Here is a 16,449-nt window from a genome sequence, read left to right on the forward strand (position 1 = left end):
TAGATCATAGTTTGTCAACCCCTATCTTCAATGAATGGCCAGGAGGTATAAATATTGTTTTCTTTTGTTTTTGATGACTGAGGGAGGGCCTTGTTATGTAGCCTAGGCTGGCCTCAAACTCATGATTCTTAGTCCAGTTCCTGGAGGGCTAGAATTATGGGTGCATGCCCATCATGCCTTGCCCTACATTTGCTTTTCAACAGGCTTTATAAGACCCCCAATGAGCTACTGACATCATCTACCAGTGGCTTCTAATATCAGACTGCTCAGATGTTAGGAGAAGCACCTCTTCTTGCCTCAATGCTAATGCAGAGATGATACATAATTGAAAAACATATTTTCTTAGTAACTTTTCAACAAGGTCGCTTTTCTGATACCCACTCAACAGTATGTTCAGTGTTTACTGACTGAAAATGAATTTAAATCCCAAAGGAATGGTAATTCAGGAGTAAGAATTTAGCCATAATTTTATTAGCATACATCACAAAAGATCAAAGCCTGAAGAAAAAACTGCTGAATCAGACTAAAACTAGGTTGAAAGTCACTGAGGTCTACTGTCATTAGAACATCTCATCACCCTCACAATGACTAGTTAAATAAGCAGCAGAATGTCCTAATCCTTGCACAGCCTTTTATTCTAATTTGGCTTTAAAACTAAGTTATTTGGAAAAAAGAGATAAAAGTTTATTTGTGGCAATAATTTAAAAAAAAATCCTAAGAGCAAAGTAGCTTCAACCTCAAGGCAGGACAAGGTGGCATAATTAACACATTCATGAAATTTTAGTCTGCAGAGAAAACATGCAATAGAAGCCATTAATGAAGAGGCTCTGGTGTCTGGAGCTCCTAGATGTTAAGAGACGACAGAAAGCTGTGATACTTACAAGCCTTCCCTGAAGCCATCAATCAGTGCTTGGAAGAGCGGTTTATTGTGTGGGATTGTCTGCAGAATGTTCCCATCAGCAGTAACGTACCCAATAGCCCACTGACCCAGACGAGTACAGCTCAGCCGAAAGATGTAACTGAGAACAGAGATTACCAGAAGTTTCAATATATATGCTGGTACCAGATAGAAGGCAAGATAGAGACAAAATAAAAAAAGACCATTAAGAATAACTTCTTTAAGAGAAAAGGATGAATATGAGCAAAAACAAAGTAAATATGAAAACATAAAAAATAAAACTTTTTTTGGTATGCTAAGTTGAATTTAAAATATTTTTTTTCAAGGGACTGGAGCATAGCTTAGGGGAAGAATAAATACTTAGTATGCCTGCAGGCCAGTCTAGTTCAATCTCCAACTTAAAACAAAACAACTCCTCCAATAATTCCAGAACAGAAGCAAAATACATCTAGTCTTCATTGCCCTATTTATTGGAGAAAGAGTTTGCTATATTTGCAGACTGGTTTCAAACCATACTCCCGCTTTAGCTTTCCATGCTCCTGTGTACTAGGACTCCAAGCACCCAGCATAAACCCCATTTTAAATTGGCTTAAAAACATTTACTAAATCACAGTAGTTGGTTAAGTCAATCCCCTACCCAAATCTGGGTCATCAGGGAACCAATAAAAGATGATGTTCCTTCAACTCTAACAAAAATCATGAGTGAAACTGAGGACAAGCCTCTTTGCTTCAAGCTACTCACCTGCCAGGTTTGTGAATAAACTTCTGGAGCCGGGCTTTCACCTCATCGTAAGTCAAGAAAGCCATGTAACCAGGGTGAGTTACAGCAAGGCTGTTCCAATTTCTCAGCAAAGAGGACCAAGGCTAAAGAAATGAAAGATAAATCATAAACCATTTGGTTAAGACATACAACCAGCCTCAGAACAATGAAGAACAAAACAAACACACATACACACACAAAACAAAAAAGCCCTTCAACTCTCAACTATAAATTCTGATTTGCCATAAATTCTCTATTGCCATTCTTTGGAAAGACAACTATGTTTGGGAAAGTAGAAATTTTGAGAGCTAAGAATACAAGCTGCCTTGTATAGGGAGACAACTACACACACAAAATTACTCAGCAGCTCTTACCAGTATTAAGGTCAAACAATGACAAAACCCAGAAAAACAGAATAGGGCCTATATGTGCAATTATTAAGCTCTTAATAAATGTTTATTCAAGGTAGTGTATACACATATTGAAGCACCAATGCATTTTAGGATTAACAATCTAGAATGGAATAGGAAGTCAGGTACGGTGGCACGTACTGTAATCTTAATGCTTTGGAGGTGGAAAAGACAAGTGGATCAGGAGTTCAAGGCTAGCCTTGGTTACAAAGCAAACATGGGCTACATAAGATTTTGTTTTCAAAATAACAGAGAAAGAATCGAACAATAGAAAAACAAATTGGCAACACACATGGAAGGAATAAGAAAACAGCTTAGGACCTTCCCCAACTCTCAGACACACTTCTAATCTTGGGGATGTCTTTCCCTGTCTTTCTTAATAAACTGTCTCTATTTCTCCCACTCCCACAATTCTAAAATTAATAATAATATTTGAGTTAATTTTAATCTTTCTTTTGCTTACAAGTTTCTGAAATGAATTAAAATACTTATAGATTGTATTTATTTTATTTTATGTGTAGGAGTATTTTGCACACCACATGCATATCATATGATGCCCACAGAAGTCAGAACAGGGCATTAGATCACCTAGAACTAGGGTTATAGATAGTTGCAAGTCACCATGGGAACGAGGGTCACCTGAAAAAGCAGCAAGTGCTGTTAACTATTGAGCCATCTCTCCAACCCTGAATAAAAATACTTTTATGGTAGACAAAATCCTTAATGTTACTTTTTTTTCTAGTTCAGACACAGCTAGGTCATGCTTGCCTCTCACTCACTCTGTGGCCCAGGCTGGCTTTGAACTCAGCAATCATCCTGCTTCAACACTCTAAGTGGAAGGATTATAATTGCAAGACTATACTCAGCTGTATCTTTTTTTTTTTTAAAGCTTTCTCTTCAGAAAAATAGCACCAGGCTAGTCAAAGACTTTAGAATCTTACCTGAAACAGTCGTGTAAAGATATCAAATTCAAAAACAGATATATAATCATTGCAAGTCAGATCAATAGTGGACTTCAGAGCCATGGCCTCCAGCCCAGAACTGATGGGGTGTACTTCATGAAGGGCCTGTCGAAAGCTCTTCCAAGGAACTATTGTCCTGGGATGGATTGGGATGAGAGAAGGCACAATGAGGTAGCAGGCAACTGCAGACATCTATGACTGAGGAAAGGCAAGCAAGCTCCCAATATTAAAAGCAATTCTCTCACAGAAGTCAAGTTATATTTAGACTAAGAACAAAAAGAAGGAAATACGGGATATGTTTGTTAATTTTCTAATAAGTAACAGAGACGATTTTCTACAATTCTGTGGCCAAAAGTGTCACATATTAATCCTTTTCTTATCTTTCTACAGGCATTTGTTCTATTCTAGAAGCACAGAAGAAAGAGGAGGTTTATACCTTTAAAAAAAAACAACAACAAAAAAGCCCACAGGATTTTACCATGTAGACCCTGGTTAGCCTAGAATGTTCCATCCTCTTCCTCAGCCTCACCATGCTGAGATAAGAGGTGCAAACCACTACACCATTTTTTTTCTTTGGAGATGGCATCTCACTATGTAGGTAGGTCTGGCTGGCCTGGTGCTCACAGAGACGCACCTGTCTCTGCTGGAATTAAAGGCTTGATCCATCACACCTGGCTTTAAACTAAACTTTGAAAATCACAATCAGGTAGGGTGGTGGTGCAGGCCTGTAACTGCAGCACTTGGGAGACAGGAGGAGCTCTGTGACTGAGACAGAGTGAGTTCCAGGACAGCCAGAGCCACACAGAGACCCTGTGGAAAGGAAAGGAAAGAGGGATGGGGAAGGAGAGGGGAAGGGAAAGGGAAGGGGAAGGGAATGGGAAAGAAAGGGGAAGGGAAGGGGAAGAGGAAGGGAAGGGAAGAGAATGTGGGGGGACACAGAGACAGAGAAATCACAATCAGTCCATATTTTATGTCATATAATTTTATTTATTTTTATTTTTGTGGTGCTGGGAATTGAACCAGGACCTTATACATGTCAGACAAGCAGTATAATCTCCATAATCCAAGCTCAAACATTAGTATTTTTTATTATAGATTTTTATTTGCTTGTTTTTTGAGAAAAACAAAAACAAAAAAACTGGGCCAGGAACTTCTGTATTACTGCCTGGCCTCAAAGTCCTGCCTCTGCTTTCCCAAGTGCTGGAATTAAAGGTGTGCACCACCTTGCCTCAAGAAGTATTAGCGTTTTTTATACTTTTTTCACTTTAAGGGGTTGAAAACGGGACCTGGATCATTCTAGGCAAGTGCTGTACTGTACTGTAACTTAAGTCCTGGAACTCTTACCAGCACTCAGGAGGCAGAGGCAGACAGGTCTCTGAGTTCAAGGCTAGCCTGGTCTACCAAGAGCATTCCAGGACAGCCAGGGTTACACAAAGAAATCCTGTCTCGACAAAACACCAATAAATAAATAAGAAAGAATGCAACTCATACAAACTTTTTGAAAGCAATTAGGCAAAACTAAATAGAGGGAGAAAAAGTAAAACTCCATGACTTACCAATAATTTTTAGCTATGTAATTAAGGAGAAATCCTAGCTTATGAAAATAACTATGACACCGTTCACTTAAACACTGTTTGAAACAGCAAATAATTTGAAACGTGGGGCTGAAGAGGTGGCTCAGTGTTAACATCAGGTATCACTCTTCCACAAGACCCAGGTTCAATTATAGCACCACATCCAACAGCTCACTTGTAACTTCAGCTGCAGGAGATCTGACACCTTGTTCTGGCCTCTATACTGCACTCACATGGTGCACATGTAAATACCAGCGGAAAACTTTGTGGGATCAGTTCTCTCCCTCAGGTTCCAGAGATCAAACTCAGACTGTCAGGTTTGTGTGTCAAGCACAAACCTGTTGAGCCATCTTGCTGACGCACTGTATTTTAAAAGTTTAAATTCTTTTTTTTTTTTTCTAGACAGGGTTTCTCTGTGGCTTTGGAGGCTGTCTTAGAACTAGATCTTGTAGACCGGCTCACAGAAATCTGCCTGCCTCCACCACCCGGAGTGCTGGGACTAAAGGCACACGACACTACTGCCCAGCTTAAAAGTTTAAATTCTAAACAAATATCTCCTAACATAAGCTTTAGTTTTTCAGAGTTAGATTCATCATTTAGAGACTTACTTTTCCCCAAAAGCTTTTCTCCAAAATTCTGCAGCATCTGCTTTAGTAATCCGGAAAGTGTCTCCTTGGAAGAGTCCACTTGGAAAGATACCTTTCAGTTCTGCCAGCATGTGGCTGAAGATCAGGGATAGTTTGGTTAGGTTTCGCCTACAAATGATCATAAATTAAAACAATAATTACTGATTTGTTGTTGTTGTTGTGCTGACACAGGGTTTCTCTGTGTAGTTTTGGAGGCTGTCCTGGAACTCCCTCTATAGACCAGGCCGGCCTCAAATTCAAAGAGATATCTGCCTGTCTCCGCCTCCCAAGAGCTGGGATTAAAAGCACGCACCACCACCGCCCAGCAAATTACTGACATTTTAAGTGTACTGAATTCACCATACAAAGTAGCTTAGCATGAACATGAAAATAAGTTTATAATTTCTGGTCAATAATACTAAAAAGTATGGCAAACTATGAGAGGAAGGAATGTGTTACTGACAATAGCTACTGCCCTTTATGTAAAGCAGGGAGGACTTCAGGAATTATTTTGCTCTACCAACAAATGAAAAGTAAAAATCTAATGTATCTCATCTCTCTCCCCATTCAAATAAATGTCATATATTAAATAAGAAAAAGCCCCAAAGTCAAATATTTGAGTTTAAGCTAACAGGAACAAGTTTACTTTATGATGACAGATAAAGAATGCACCAAACAAACCCAAGAACTTCTCACAGCCAGAACCACACAATCACAAAAGAAAGGCAGTGGCAAAATGTTGAATTTACTGTTTTTCAGAAATCTTCTTTAAAATAAAAATTACATTTATGATAATATGGTAATTCATCTAAGATGATAGTATTATCAATAATAATTATTTAAATGTCCAGACCTAACAAATATTTTCATTAAATCAGACTTGGTAAAAATTGTACTAAAATTCCTAAATTTTATTAAACATTACTTCTTTTTTATCAAAAATGAAGTTAATATCCAAAGCAAATATGTACATATACTACCACTATTCTTAACAATCAACTTTATCCTAGTAATCTCTACTTAATGGGTGTGACTAAAGATGATAGGAAGTACCAATTTAACACAAGTGATGATGCCTCTAATTTGATCAGACTGTCCTCATTATTAAAAGTACCTCACAGAACAGGACCTAGATGTTTTGGATACTATTAAGTATCAAACCAACTACCAATTCGACATATTTCGCTTATCCTAATAATTTTCTATTTATGTGCTCAAAACTCTATATTCTTGCTACACAGCTGAACTGACTACAAAATCTCAAACCATGATCAATTATTGGTGTCCTATAAAAAACATCTTATGCCAGGCACTCTGGGAGGTGGAAGCAGGAGGTTTTCTGTGAGTTCGAGACTAGTCTGGTCTACAAGAGCTAGTTCCAGGACAGCCTCCAAAGCCACAGAGAAACCCTGTCTCAGAAAAAAACAAACAACAAAAAGGCATCTTTAAAAGATATTTTCATCTGTTATAATGGAGTGTCATCATCAGGTACCTTTTGTCTTTCCAAGGTAAAATGAATACAGCACAGACCAACTCTGACTTTTGCAAATTACTGCTGGGACATTTCTAATCAGTTTTTCAGCATATCAGCTTCTTTCTTGCACTGTGAAATCATCTGATTATGGCTGTTTAGGTAGTCTACTACTGACCAAAGTAGAACCTAACCCAAGATTAAGAACTCATCATACCCAGCCACACAATCTTCAACCTATAATTTGTTCTGCCTACAAGATATGCTGGAATAAAAGTAGTACAGAAATTGTGGAAGTGGCCAACCAATGACTGGTCTAGCCTGTGTCCCATGCCACAAGAGGGAGCCCACCACTGACACTACCTGGAGCACCAGGACCTAGAGGCTAGATAGCCCAGAGACCTAGGAAAGACCCAAATACAACTGGGGAAAAAAAAAAAAAAAAAAAAGGAATGATGCCTAATAATATTCTGCTATACTCATAGGTTGGTACCTGGCTCAACTGTCATCAGAGAACCTTCATCCAGCAACAAACGGAAACAGATGCAGAGACCCAAGGCCAAGCATTAGGCAGAGCTGTGGAAGCAGGGGAGGAAGGTTTATAGGAGCCAGAGCAGTCAAGGACGCCACAAGAAAACCCATAGAATCCACTAACATGGACTCTTAGGGGATCACAGAGACTAAACTGAAAACTAGGAATGTGCATGGGACTGACCTAAGCTCTCTGCATATTTGTTACAGTTGTGTAGCTTGGTCTACTTGTGGGACTCCTAACAGTGGGAGGAGCTACCTCTGACTTTTTTGTGTGTAAGTGTGTTTCAAGGAAGGGTTTCACTGTGTACACTACCTGTTCTGGAACTCACTCTGTAGAACAGACTGGCCTGGAACTCACACAGGGATCCATCTGCCTCTGCTTCCCAAGTGCTCGTATTCAGGGTGAGCACAACCACCTCCCAGATCATTCTCTAACTCTGTTGCTGGCTTTTGGAACCTATGCCTCATTCAGCCTCAATATGAGGGGAGGTGCCTGTTTTTTTTTAATGCCTATATTAGCTTTAAAAAAAAAACAATAACTTTATTTTATGTGCGCTGGTGTGAAGGTGTCAGATCCTCTGGAACTAGAGTTACAGACAGTTGTGAGCTGCCATGTGGGTACTAGGAATTGAATCCTCTGGAAGAACAGCCAATGCTCTTACCACTGAGCTAAGTCCCCCCTCCTCGAGAGAGAAGGCTTCTGTAGCTTTCTAACTGTTCACCTCATTTTTCCATCAACAGGAGCACTTACAAACAACACCATCAGAATTAATGTTTGTTCTCAAATCTGCTTTCTTCATAAGCCTATTCTGTATTTAATGATGGCATCTCTTATTTCCCACAAACTCACAATTTTTGGCTTTTTCCATTTGCCTTATTCTCATATTTGATTTGTCAAGTCTGGAGACAATGTGTTATCAATTCTCCTCTGAAATGTATTATTACTTTAATATAAATTCCCTACTACTTTAGTCCTATGCAGGTCCAATCTTACCTTTCTAAAAAAGTTTCATTTTTATTTAATTTAAACAAAAAAATTGTGAGTATGGTTTTCAAGACAGGGTTTCTCTGTGTAGCCCTGGCAGTCCTGGAACTTGCTCTGTAGACCAGGCTGGCCTCAGAGATCTGCCTGTCTCTAATTCCAGAGTGCTGGGATCAAACACATGTGCTACATAATTCCAAGCTTCATTTTTATTTTATTTTAAATAATATGTAGGCTGTTCAACAAGGTGGCCTCAAAAGCCTCTCTACATGGTGACCTTTAAACTGAACCTGAGGGAAGATAAAGGCTCTTATCATGTTGGTATCTACGGCTCGTCAAATATTTTTCCACTAAAAATCTACCAAGTATAGTGCTGTGTGGAATAAGAAACAAAAATGCATGCCAAAATAATAATGAACAGACAGCGTTTTATAAATCTATAAAGTAAGCCACACAAGAAAGGAAAGCTATTGACTGCAAGGGTGTAATGGCACCAGCTACCTAAGATGAGTTCAAAGTGCTAACTGAAATAGTTACTAAAAAATCAATTTAAGACATTTTTCAACTCAAAGGGACAGCTCCTCTCTCCCAAGCCAGCAGACATTTCTTAAAACTACCAGATGTGCACCACAACCATACAGGAAAACAATAAGTCTCTAAAAACCCATGGGTCAGAGTTTCCTAAGAGATCTGAGTTGGAACTTTGCCCAGTAACACTTCAAGGCTTTGGACATGGTTCAGTGTCTTAAGTGTTATTAGCAGAATCTGTCTTAACATGGAAACAACCAATGAAGCATGATGGCTTATTTGGATGCATGGCTAGGTAGGCAGTCCTTGTCAAAATACTGTCAGCAGTTATCAGTTCCCACGCTCTAGAGTCCTCCAACGACCAATGGAAAATACAACCACTCCATCTTTTGCAATGTGCTGAAGACGGAACCTTCGTTGCAAACTACCAATAGCTGCAAGAAGCACAGGTCTTTCTGTAACTGTATTAGAGGAAGGTCATTCTGTACTTCTTTTAGCTTTAACCACCCACATCTAAGGAACTGCAAACTGACTTTATAGCCTTCAACTTCCCCTTCCCTTCTCACAACTTCCCCATGATCAACCGCTGATTCTATGTGCAAAATCAGTTTTGTTTTTTCAGTGCTAGGGATCAAACCCCAGGGCCTTGTTTCTGGGAGGGTGGGTGGAAGCACCCTGCTGCTGAACTACATGCCCAATACATTATCAGTATTTTTTGCAGGGAAGGGTGGTGGTTGTGAGACAAGGCCTTGGCTGTACTGGTCAGGTAGTCACTATGTAGTACAAGCAGCTCCTTTGTTTTTTGTTTTGCTTTTTGAGACAGGGACTCTCTACATAATCCTGGCTGTCCTGGAACACAGAGACCCACCTGCCTCTGCCTGGGATTAAAGGCAGGATGCACCACCATGCAGGCAGGTCTTACACATAGCCTCCCAAACGCTGTGATTACAGACCTGTCATGCCAGCTTCAATCTTCTTTAAAAAGTCAAGATTAATCTATCTCACCACTAGGGAGGCAGATGTTTATGAGTTGGAGGCCAGCCTGACATAGCAATTTCCAGGCTAGCCAAGGCTACACACTAAGATAAGACCCTGTCTCAAAACAAACCAAAATTGAAAACAAATGGAACAACAACAAAAAACACTGCCATGATTATTTGATTATTTCTATTCTGCCTACGTTAGGTCTGAAGTAAATGTTATACTGTGTATAATTTCATCTAATAAGGAGCTGGCAATAAATACAAAAATACATTAAAAGATTAGATATAATTATTGTTCTTTGAAAGTAAAAATATAGGGTTGAGGAGATGGTTCAGCAGGTTAAGAGCACTTGTCTTGCAAGCATGAGGACGCAAGTTCAAATCCCCTCGTCCCATGTAAAATTGAACATTAGTACACAGCTCTAACACTAGCACTGTGGGACAGAGCAGAGACAGAAGTTTGCTGGTCATCAGTCTCGTTCCAAGCTCAGTGAGAAGTCTGTCTCAAAGGAATAGGGTAGAGACTGTGTTGGACTGGCATAGTGGTGTGTGCCTTTAATCCCAGCACTCAGGACACAGAGGCAAATGGATCTCTGTGAGTTCGAGGCTAGTCTTGTTTACAGAGCAAGTTCCAGAACAGCCAGAGCTGTTATACAGAGAAACCTTGTCTCAAAAAAAAAAAACAAAACAAACAAAAAGAGATGGAGATCCTCCATAGAAAGCAATGTGATGCCATCTAAGCATCGAAAAGCAGGTCACGTGGAGAGTAAAGGTTACGGTTTTGTGAAACTCCTTTGGTAGTGATAAATTTCCAACTGATAAGATCTCATTTATAGTAAGTCAAAAAGCCCAGGATCAAAATGCATTTCCTGTCCTATCAACATGCAGTGTACTCAAGCAGTTATCTAACCTCTGTGGGTTTCTACCATATCAGATGAGTCCCATCTATAAAAAGGTATGGGTTTATGCTATTCCATTCGTGTTCAAAGTGGGAAAGAAATCTGAGTTTGAGCAGTTTTAATTTCCTAAGACTGAAGAGGAAACACAAAAGATCACCAGTGCTTATAGTTGTTATGTCTGAGGATTAGAAGCTACATCAAGAAATGATGATTTGGGGTTGGGAAGATACGCAGAGGATAAAGTACTTTCTGTGTAAGAGTAAGGAACTGAGGTTAAAACCCCAGAACCCACAAGAAGCTGAGAACAGTTATACTTATTTGTTATCTCAGTGCTCTTACACAAAATGGGGATGAGGGGGGGCAGAATTCCTAGAGGCCCCAGACCAGCAGTGGCAAACAAAAGAGACTCTGTCTTAAACAAATGGAAGGTAAGGACAGACCTCAATGTTTATGCAATGTCACATATACACATGCATATCTCACTCACACACACACACACACACACACACACACACACACACACACACACTTTATTTATAAAAGTGTATTTCCTTTCTGCCTGTCAACAATGCAAATAAACTAATGTCCTATGTTATTTACATAGTTACATGCAGCCTAACCAAAGCCAGAAAAATTACTCTAATATGCTAAATTACTATTATCTATACTAAATCCAAGAACCTAGAAAGTAGCATTTATAAAGAATTTTACAGTCAGGTGTTGTTGGCACATGGGAGGCAGAGGCAGGAAGATTATGAGTTCAAGGCCAGGCTGGTCTACAGAGCTACAGAGAAACTCTGTTTAAAAAAGAAAAAAGAAAAGAAAAAAAGAATTTTACAATTTCTAAAGAAATACCAGACATTTTAAAAAAAAGTCATCTTAGTCATTTCAAATGGTTAAATGGTTTAAAAGGTTAAAACGTTTAAAGAGGTTTAATTTTTTTAAAGAAAAAAAAAACCTTTTATTTTCAAAAGCAGTACTTTGGACTGGTAAGCTAGCTCAGCAGGTAAAGGAAGGTACTTCCCTCCAAGTCTGATGACCAGAGTTCCATCTCTGGGACCCACATAGTGGAGGGATAGAATCAACTCTGGAAGGTTGTCCTCTGACCTAACATCACAACTCTAACAAACAAATACAGGCACATATAAAGTAAATAAGTAAAATGTAGTTTAAAAATTTAAATTTAAAAAGCAGTAATTTAACCAGTTGTGGTAGAATATGCTTTTAAACCCAGCACTCAGAAGGCAAAGGCAGGTGGATCTCTGGGAGTTCAAGGACAGACTTGTTCACAATAGTTGAGTCCCAGGCTAGCCAGAGCTACATAGTGAGACTCTATCGATAAGTAAATAAATGAAACCAAACAAATACAGCATTTTAGTGCATTGTAGCTCATTGGATGACTGTAAAACTCTTTCAAAATTATATGACTATGAAGCAGGTGTGATGGCTTTAATTTAATCCCTAGCTGAGGCTAGGAAGGGTTACATAGCAAGACCCTCAAAACAAACAAAAAAACAAAACAAGGGGTTAAAGAGAGGGCTCAGTGGTTAAGAGTATTTGCTGCTCTTGCAGTTCACAGCACCCTTATGGTAGCTGTCAATCATCCATAACCCCAACTCCAGGGGATGCAACAACCTCTTTCATGGGGACTGAATACATGTGGTGTACCTATACATGCTGGTAAAATACACATCAACATAAAATAAAAATAAGTAAATCTTTTCTTAAAAGATAGAAGAGCCGGGGGGGTGTGACACACGCCTTTAATCCCAGCACTCGGGAGGCAGAGGCAGGCGGATCTCTGTGAGTTCAAGGCTGGGCTGGACCGATAGCCTCCAAAACAATACAGAGAAACCCTGTCTCGAAAAATCAAAAAAAAAAAAAAAAAAGATAGAAGAAAAGTGTCCTCTAATAGAAACCAAAAAACTGTCTAATTAGGCCCAGAAAAATGGCTCAGAAGGTTCTTGGCCAAACATAATGCCCTGTGTCACATGGTAGAGACACCTGACTTCCAAAAACTGGACTCCAACCCCACCACACATGGTTAGGTTGTGGCGAGCATATGCCCCCAACACAAAATAAACAAATGCAAACTTTAAAATCCTTCATAACTGGAAGCGTCTATTAACAAAACATTATGGAAACCTAAAATACTTTAAGCATAAATTTAGATATAAAGCTACCTTAAGCTGGAGACCCACTTAGGTAATCATATTTAAAAGAAGTGACTGAAGCCTTTAAGTACTTCATGTACTAGTACTATTTCAAGTGATAACTGTAGTTTTTCCACTGGTTAAGTTCCAAAACCTTTCTATCCAACACTAGTATCATCTAAGAATGCTCAGTAGAAAAACACTGAGAAGACAATCATAACTCAATAGCAACATCCTCCACTCAGCACCCAGTAACCAACTTTAAAAATAGATACCACAGAACTCCTTTCAACAGGAAGTCAATGAAGTACTGCTTAACAATTATCTACTAAAGTTGTTCTTTGAAACAAGAGAGCCTGGAGTCATGGTACACATTTGTTATCCCCCAGCACTTGCTAAGACAGGAGGATCTCTACTTCAAAAACAGTTAAGGTCAGCATGAGTTATACAGCAAAACCATATCCCAAATCCATACAGAGAAACAAGACACACATGAATATAAACTACAGAAGGAATTCTTAATCAATATATCTAAAGAAAAAAAATCAATGATCCCCCCCCAGTTAGTATATGTAATACCAGCCAGCCATGGTGGCGCACGCCTTTAATCCCAGTATTCGGAAGGCAGAAGCAGATGATCTCTGAGTATGAGGCCAGCATGGTCTATATAATGAGTTTCAGGCTACACAGACAAACTCGGGCTCAAAAAAACAAAAAGAGCCTGGAAGTGGTGGTATACACCTTTAATCCCAGCACTTGGGAGGCAGAGGCAGGCATATCTCAAGTGAGTTCGAGGACAGACTGGTCTACAAAGCAAGTTCCAGGACAGCCAGGACTGTTAACATAGGGAAACCCTGTATCAAAAAACTAAACAACAACAACAAAAAAGAAACAAAACACAAAAAGAATGTATGTATGTACACACACACACATATCAAACCTATGGTCCAATTTATGAGACAGTCCCACTAACACTATATGGTTACAGCAGTAAAGGAAATACTAACCAAAGAGAGGAGGCTGAAGCTCATGAATCTCCCACAATCCCTTCATAATTCATACTTCTATTCAATCACTCATATATGTGTGTATGCTAGGCATGTCCTCCACAACTGAATTATTTTTATTTTGTATATACGAATGCTTTGCCTGTATGCATATATGTGCAGCATGTTCATGAAGTGCCTGTGTAAACCAGGAGGAGGAGCAGGATGCCCTGGAACTGGAATTACAGATAGCTGTTAGCTACCATGTGGATTATGGAAACTGAATTTAGGTCCTCTCCAAGAGCAAGTGTTCTTAACCACTGAGTCATCTCTTCAGCTCTCAAATGAATCTTAAAATAGAGATTCAACCTCTTTATTCTTTCCACATGCAACTCTGGCCAAGAGCCATCAAAGAGTACTCATGGTCTTATCCTAATTCACCTTTCTAAACAATACTCAATATTCTCCCGAAATAGTCTCTACTTTGCAGGCCCTACGCCTTTCACAGGTAGTATATGAAAAATGCATGCATCTCTTCATGGTCAACTTTCCTTTTTACTGCTAGAGATCTAACCCTGTGCATGTAAATACTCTACCACTGAGCCACACCCCAGTCCTCAGAGTTAACATTATGAGCTTGTTGGTAAGTGTCAGAGCTGATCCATGTGATTCAAGAGTTGGGGATCTCTACTATGGCACGTTTTTCCCTTCCAATGACTATAGTTATGGAAATTTCACCCATTCTTCAACATTCTCAAATCCTAGCTCCTTGGGTAGAGGAAGAGAAAAGTCACCCATCTACATTTACTGTCTATTCTCAGCTTCTGAACAAACTACAACATCTTATTTAGACTTTTCCCAGTCTCTGCCATGTCCTGTTCCATAGTAAAATGTCTTCCTTCCGCTATTTGGATGACAATTCCTTGGGGGCAGAAGCAGAAAGAATGTCACCTTCTTTATCAACTGTAGGTATTACTCATTTGTAAATGACCTGTTAATTTTGAAACAATTTTCTGAAGTTATAAAGATAGCAGTTTCCATATACCTACCTCTCACCCACTTTCTGTTTCCTCTAGCACTCTACTGTCTTAAATTAGGTTAGATGACACTAAACAGTACAGCATATGTTTATGGGCAAGAACCTGGTTCTATCCCCACAAGTGCCTCATTAAATCAATCAATTCAAGAAACCAGCAGGAGAGCAATAGTCAGGGTTTTTCTGTGTAGCCCTGGCTGTCCTGGAACTCACTCTGTAGACCAGGCTGGCCTTGAATTTACAGAGATCCGCCTGCTTCTGCTTCCCAAGTGCTATTCAAGGTGTGTGCCACCACTGCCAAGCAGAACAGTATTCTTAATGAAGTCCTAGATTTTTTTTCCAGGTCCTACTTTCCCACACCCAACCCTGAACACCATAATCTACTTGTTCTTTTTATCTGCTATGGTAGTTTCTTGATCTTTAACTGTTTTTCATGGCAAGTATTAAGGTATTTTTTTAATGTCTTCAACATACCTGACTTATACACTTGTTTTCACTGAAATTATGAGTTCATGAAAAGAAAAAAACAGTAACAGGCCCCCTTCATCACACATTACAGAATCTCACTGGCATCATTTTGATCACTTAATTATAGTAATCCTCACCATGCTTCTTCACTATAATATTATTACAAGAAAAGATTTGCTTTTTCATGAATATTTTTTCATAATTCCTTTGCAACAGACAAAATCACTTAAACTTTAAAACAATATGATACATTTGAATCAAAGTATGGGCCAAATGTGGTAATATACATCTACAATCCCAATATTTAGAAAGCAGAGAAGAGGATCGTGAATTCAAGGCCAGCAGCCTGGGTTGTATAGCAAAACCCTATCTCAAAAATCAAAATCATTTTGGAGGTTAGTACCTTTGGTTTTTTTAGTGTAGTTAGAAAACACAAAATATCTCAAGAATCATGATGAGCCAGCTCCTAATTTGCTCATTAGCCCATTTGCTGGGATTGTCTCTTAAGAGTCCAGGACTCATCAGCAGCTGAGAATCTACTAGCCCACAATATCAGTATTTTTCTGTACTAGCTCCTGAAGACTATTTCTATAAACTAGCAGCAACACAGTTAAGTAGTCTCCAAAACCTGTCATAACCTCATTCAACAAAGGACAAACAAGGAAGCATCTTTTAAGGTTACTAATGGCAAGCACTTAAAAATAAAATGAAAAATACACACTCAAAACAAATTACACTGAACAGGAGACAGTTATAATATAATCTAATCAAACATGAAAAGTCTAGTGTCGGGCGGTGGTGCTGCATATCTTTAATCCCAGCACTTAGGAGGCAGAAGCAGGTGAATCTCTGTGAGTCTGGTCTACAGAGTGAGTTCCAGGACAGCCTCCAAAGCCACAGAGAAACCCTGTCTTGAAAAACCCAAAACAACAACAACAACAACAAAATGTAAAGTCTATCTAGTTATGATCAATTATTTAGTTCTGAGTATATAACACATTAAACATCAATTTCTATTTAAACACATGACTTCCCTGAACAAACACACAATAACTACTGCTACCAAGTTTTGCTGTTCTTAAAGACTGGGAAACAATGTAAAACTTTTTTAGATTAGTCTAAATTTGCCAGTATGAATCAAAGTGAAGGAATATTCATCATCAAGGCCATCTCCCCAAT

At 39.0% G+C, this 16,449-nt stretch overlaps 1 protein-coding gene across 1 annotated transcript in view; it reads right to left on the reverse strand.

The window, feature by feature from the left end:
• Positions 1–16,449, reverse strand: part of Cbl (Cbl proto-oncogene) — a 70,324-nt gene that overhangs the window by 14,027 nt on the left and 39,848 nt on the right. The window contains 4 exon segments of the mRNA XM_040730178.1: positions 882–1,019; positions 1,641–1,762; positions 3,010–3,166; positions 5,213–5,359. Coding sequence (XP_040586112.1) covers positions 882–1,019; positions 1,641–1,762; positions 3,010–3,166; positions 5,213–5,359 — 564 coding nt within the window.

Source organism: Mesocricetus auratus, unplaced genomic scaffold (assembly GCF_017639785.1).
Source record: "Mesocricetus auratus isolate SY011 unplaced genomic scaffold, BCM_Maur_2.0 Super-Scaffold_100022, whole genome shotgun sequence".
NCBI classification, from domain to species: domain Eukaryota; kingdom Metazoa; phylum Chordata; class Mammalia; order Rodentia; family Cricetidae; genus Mesocricetus; species Mesocricetus auratus.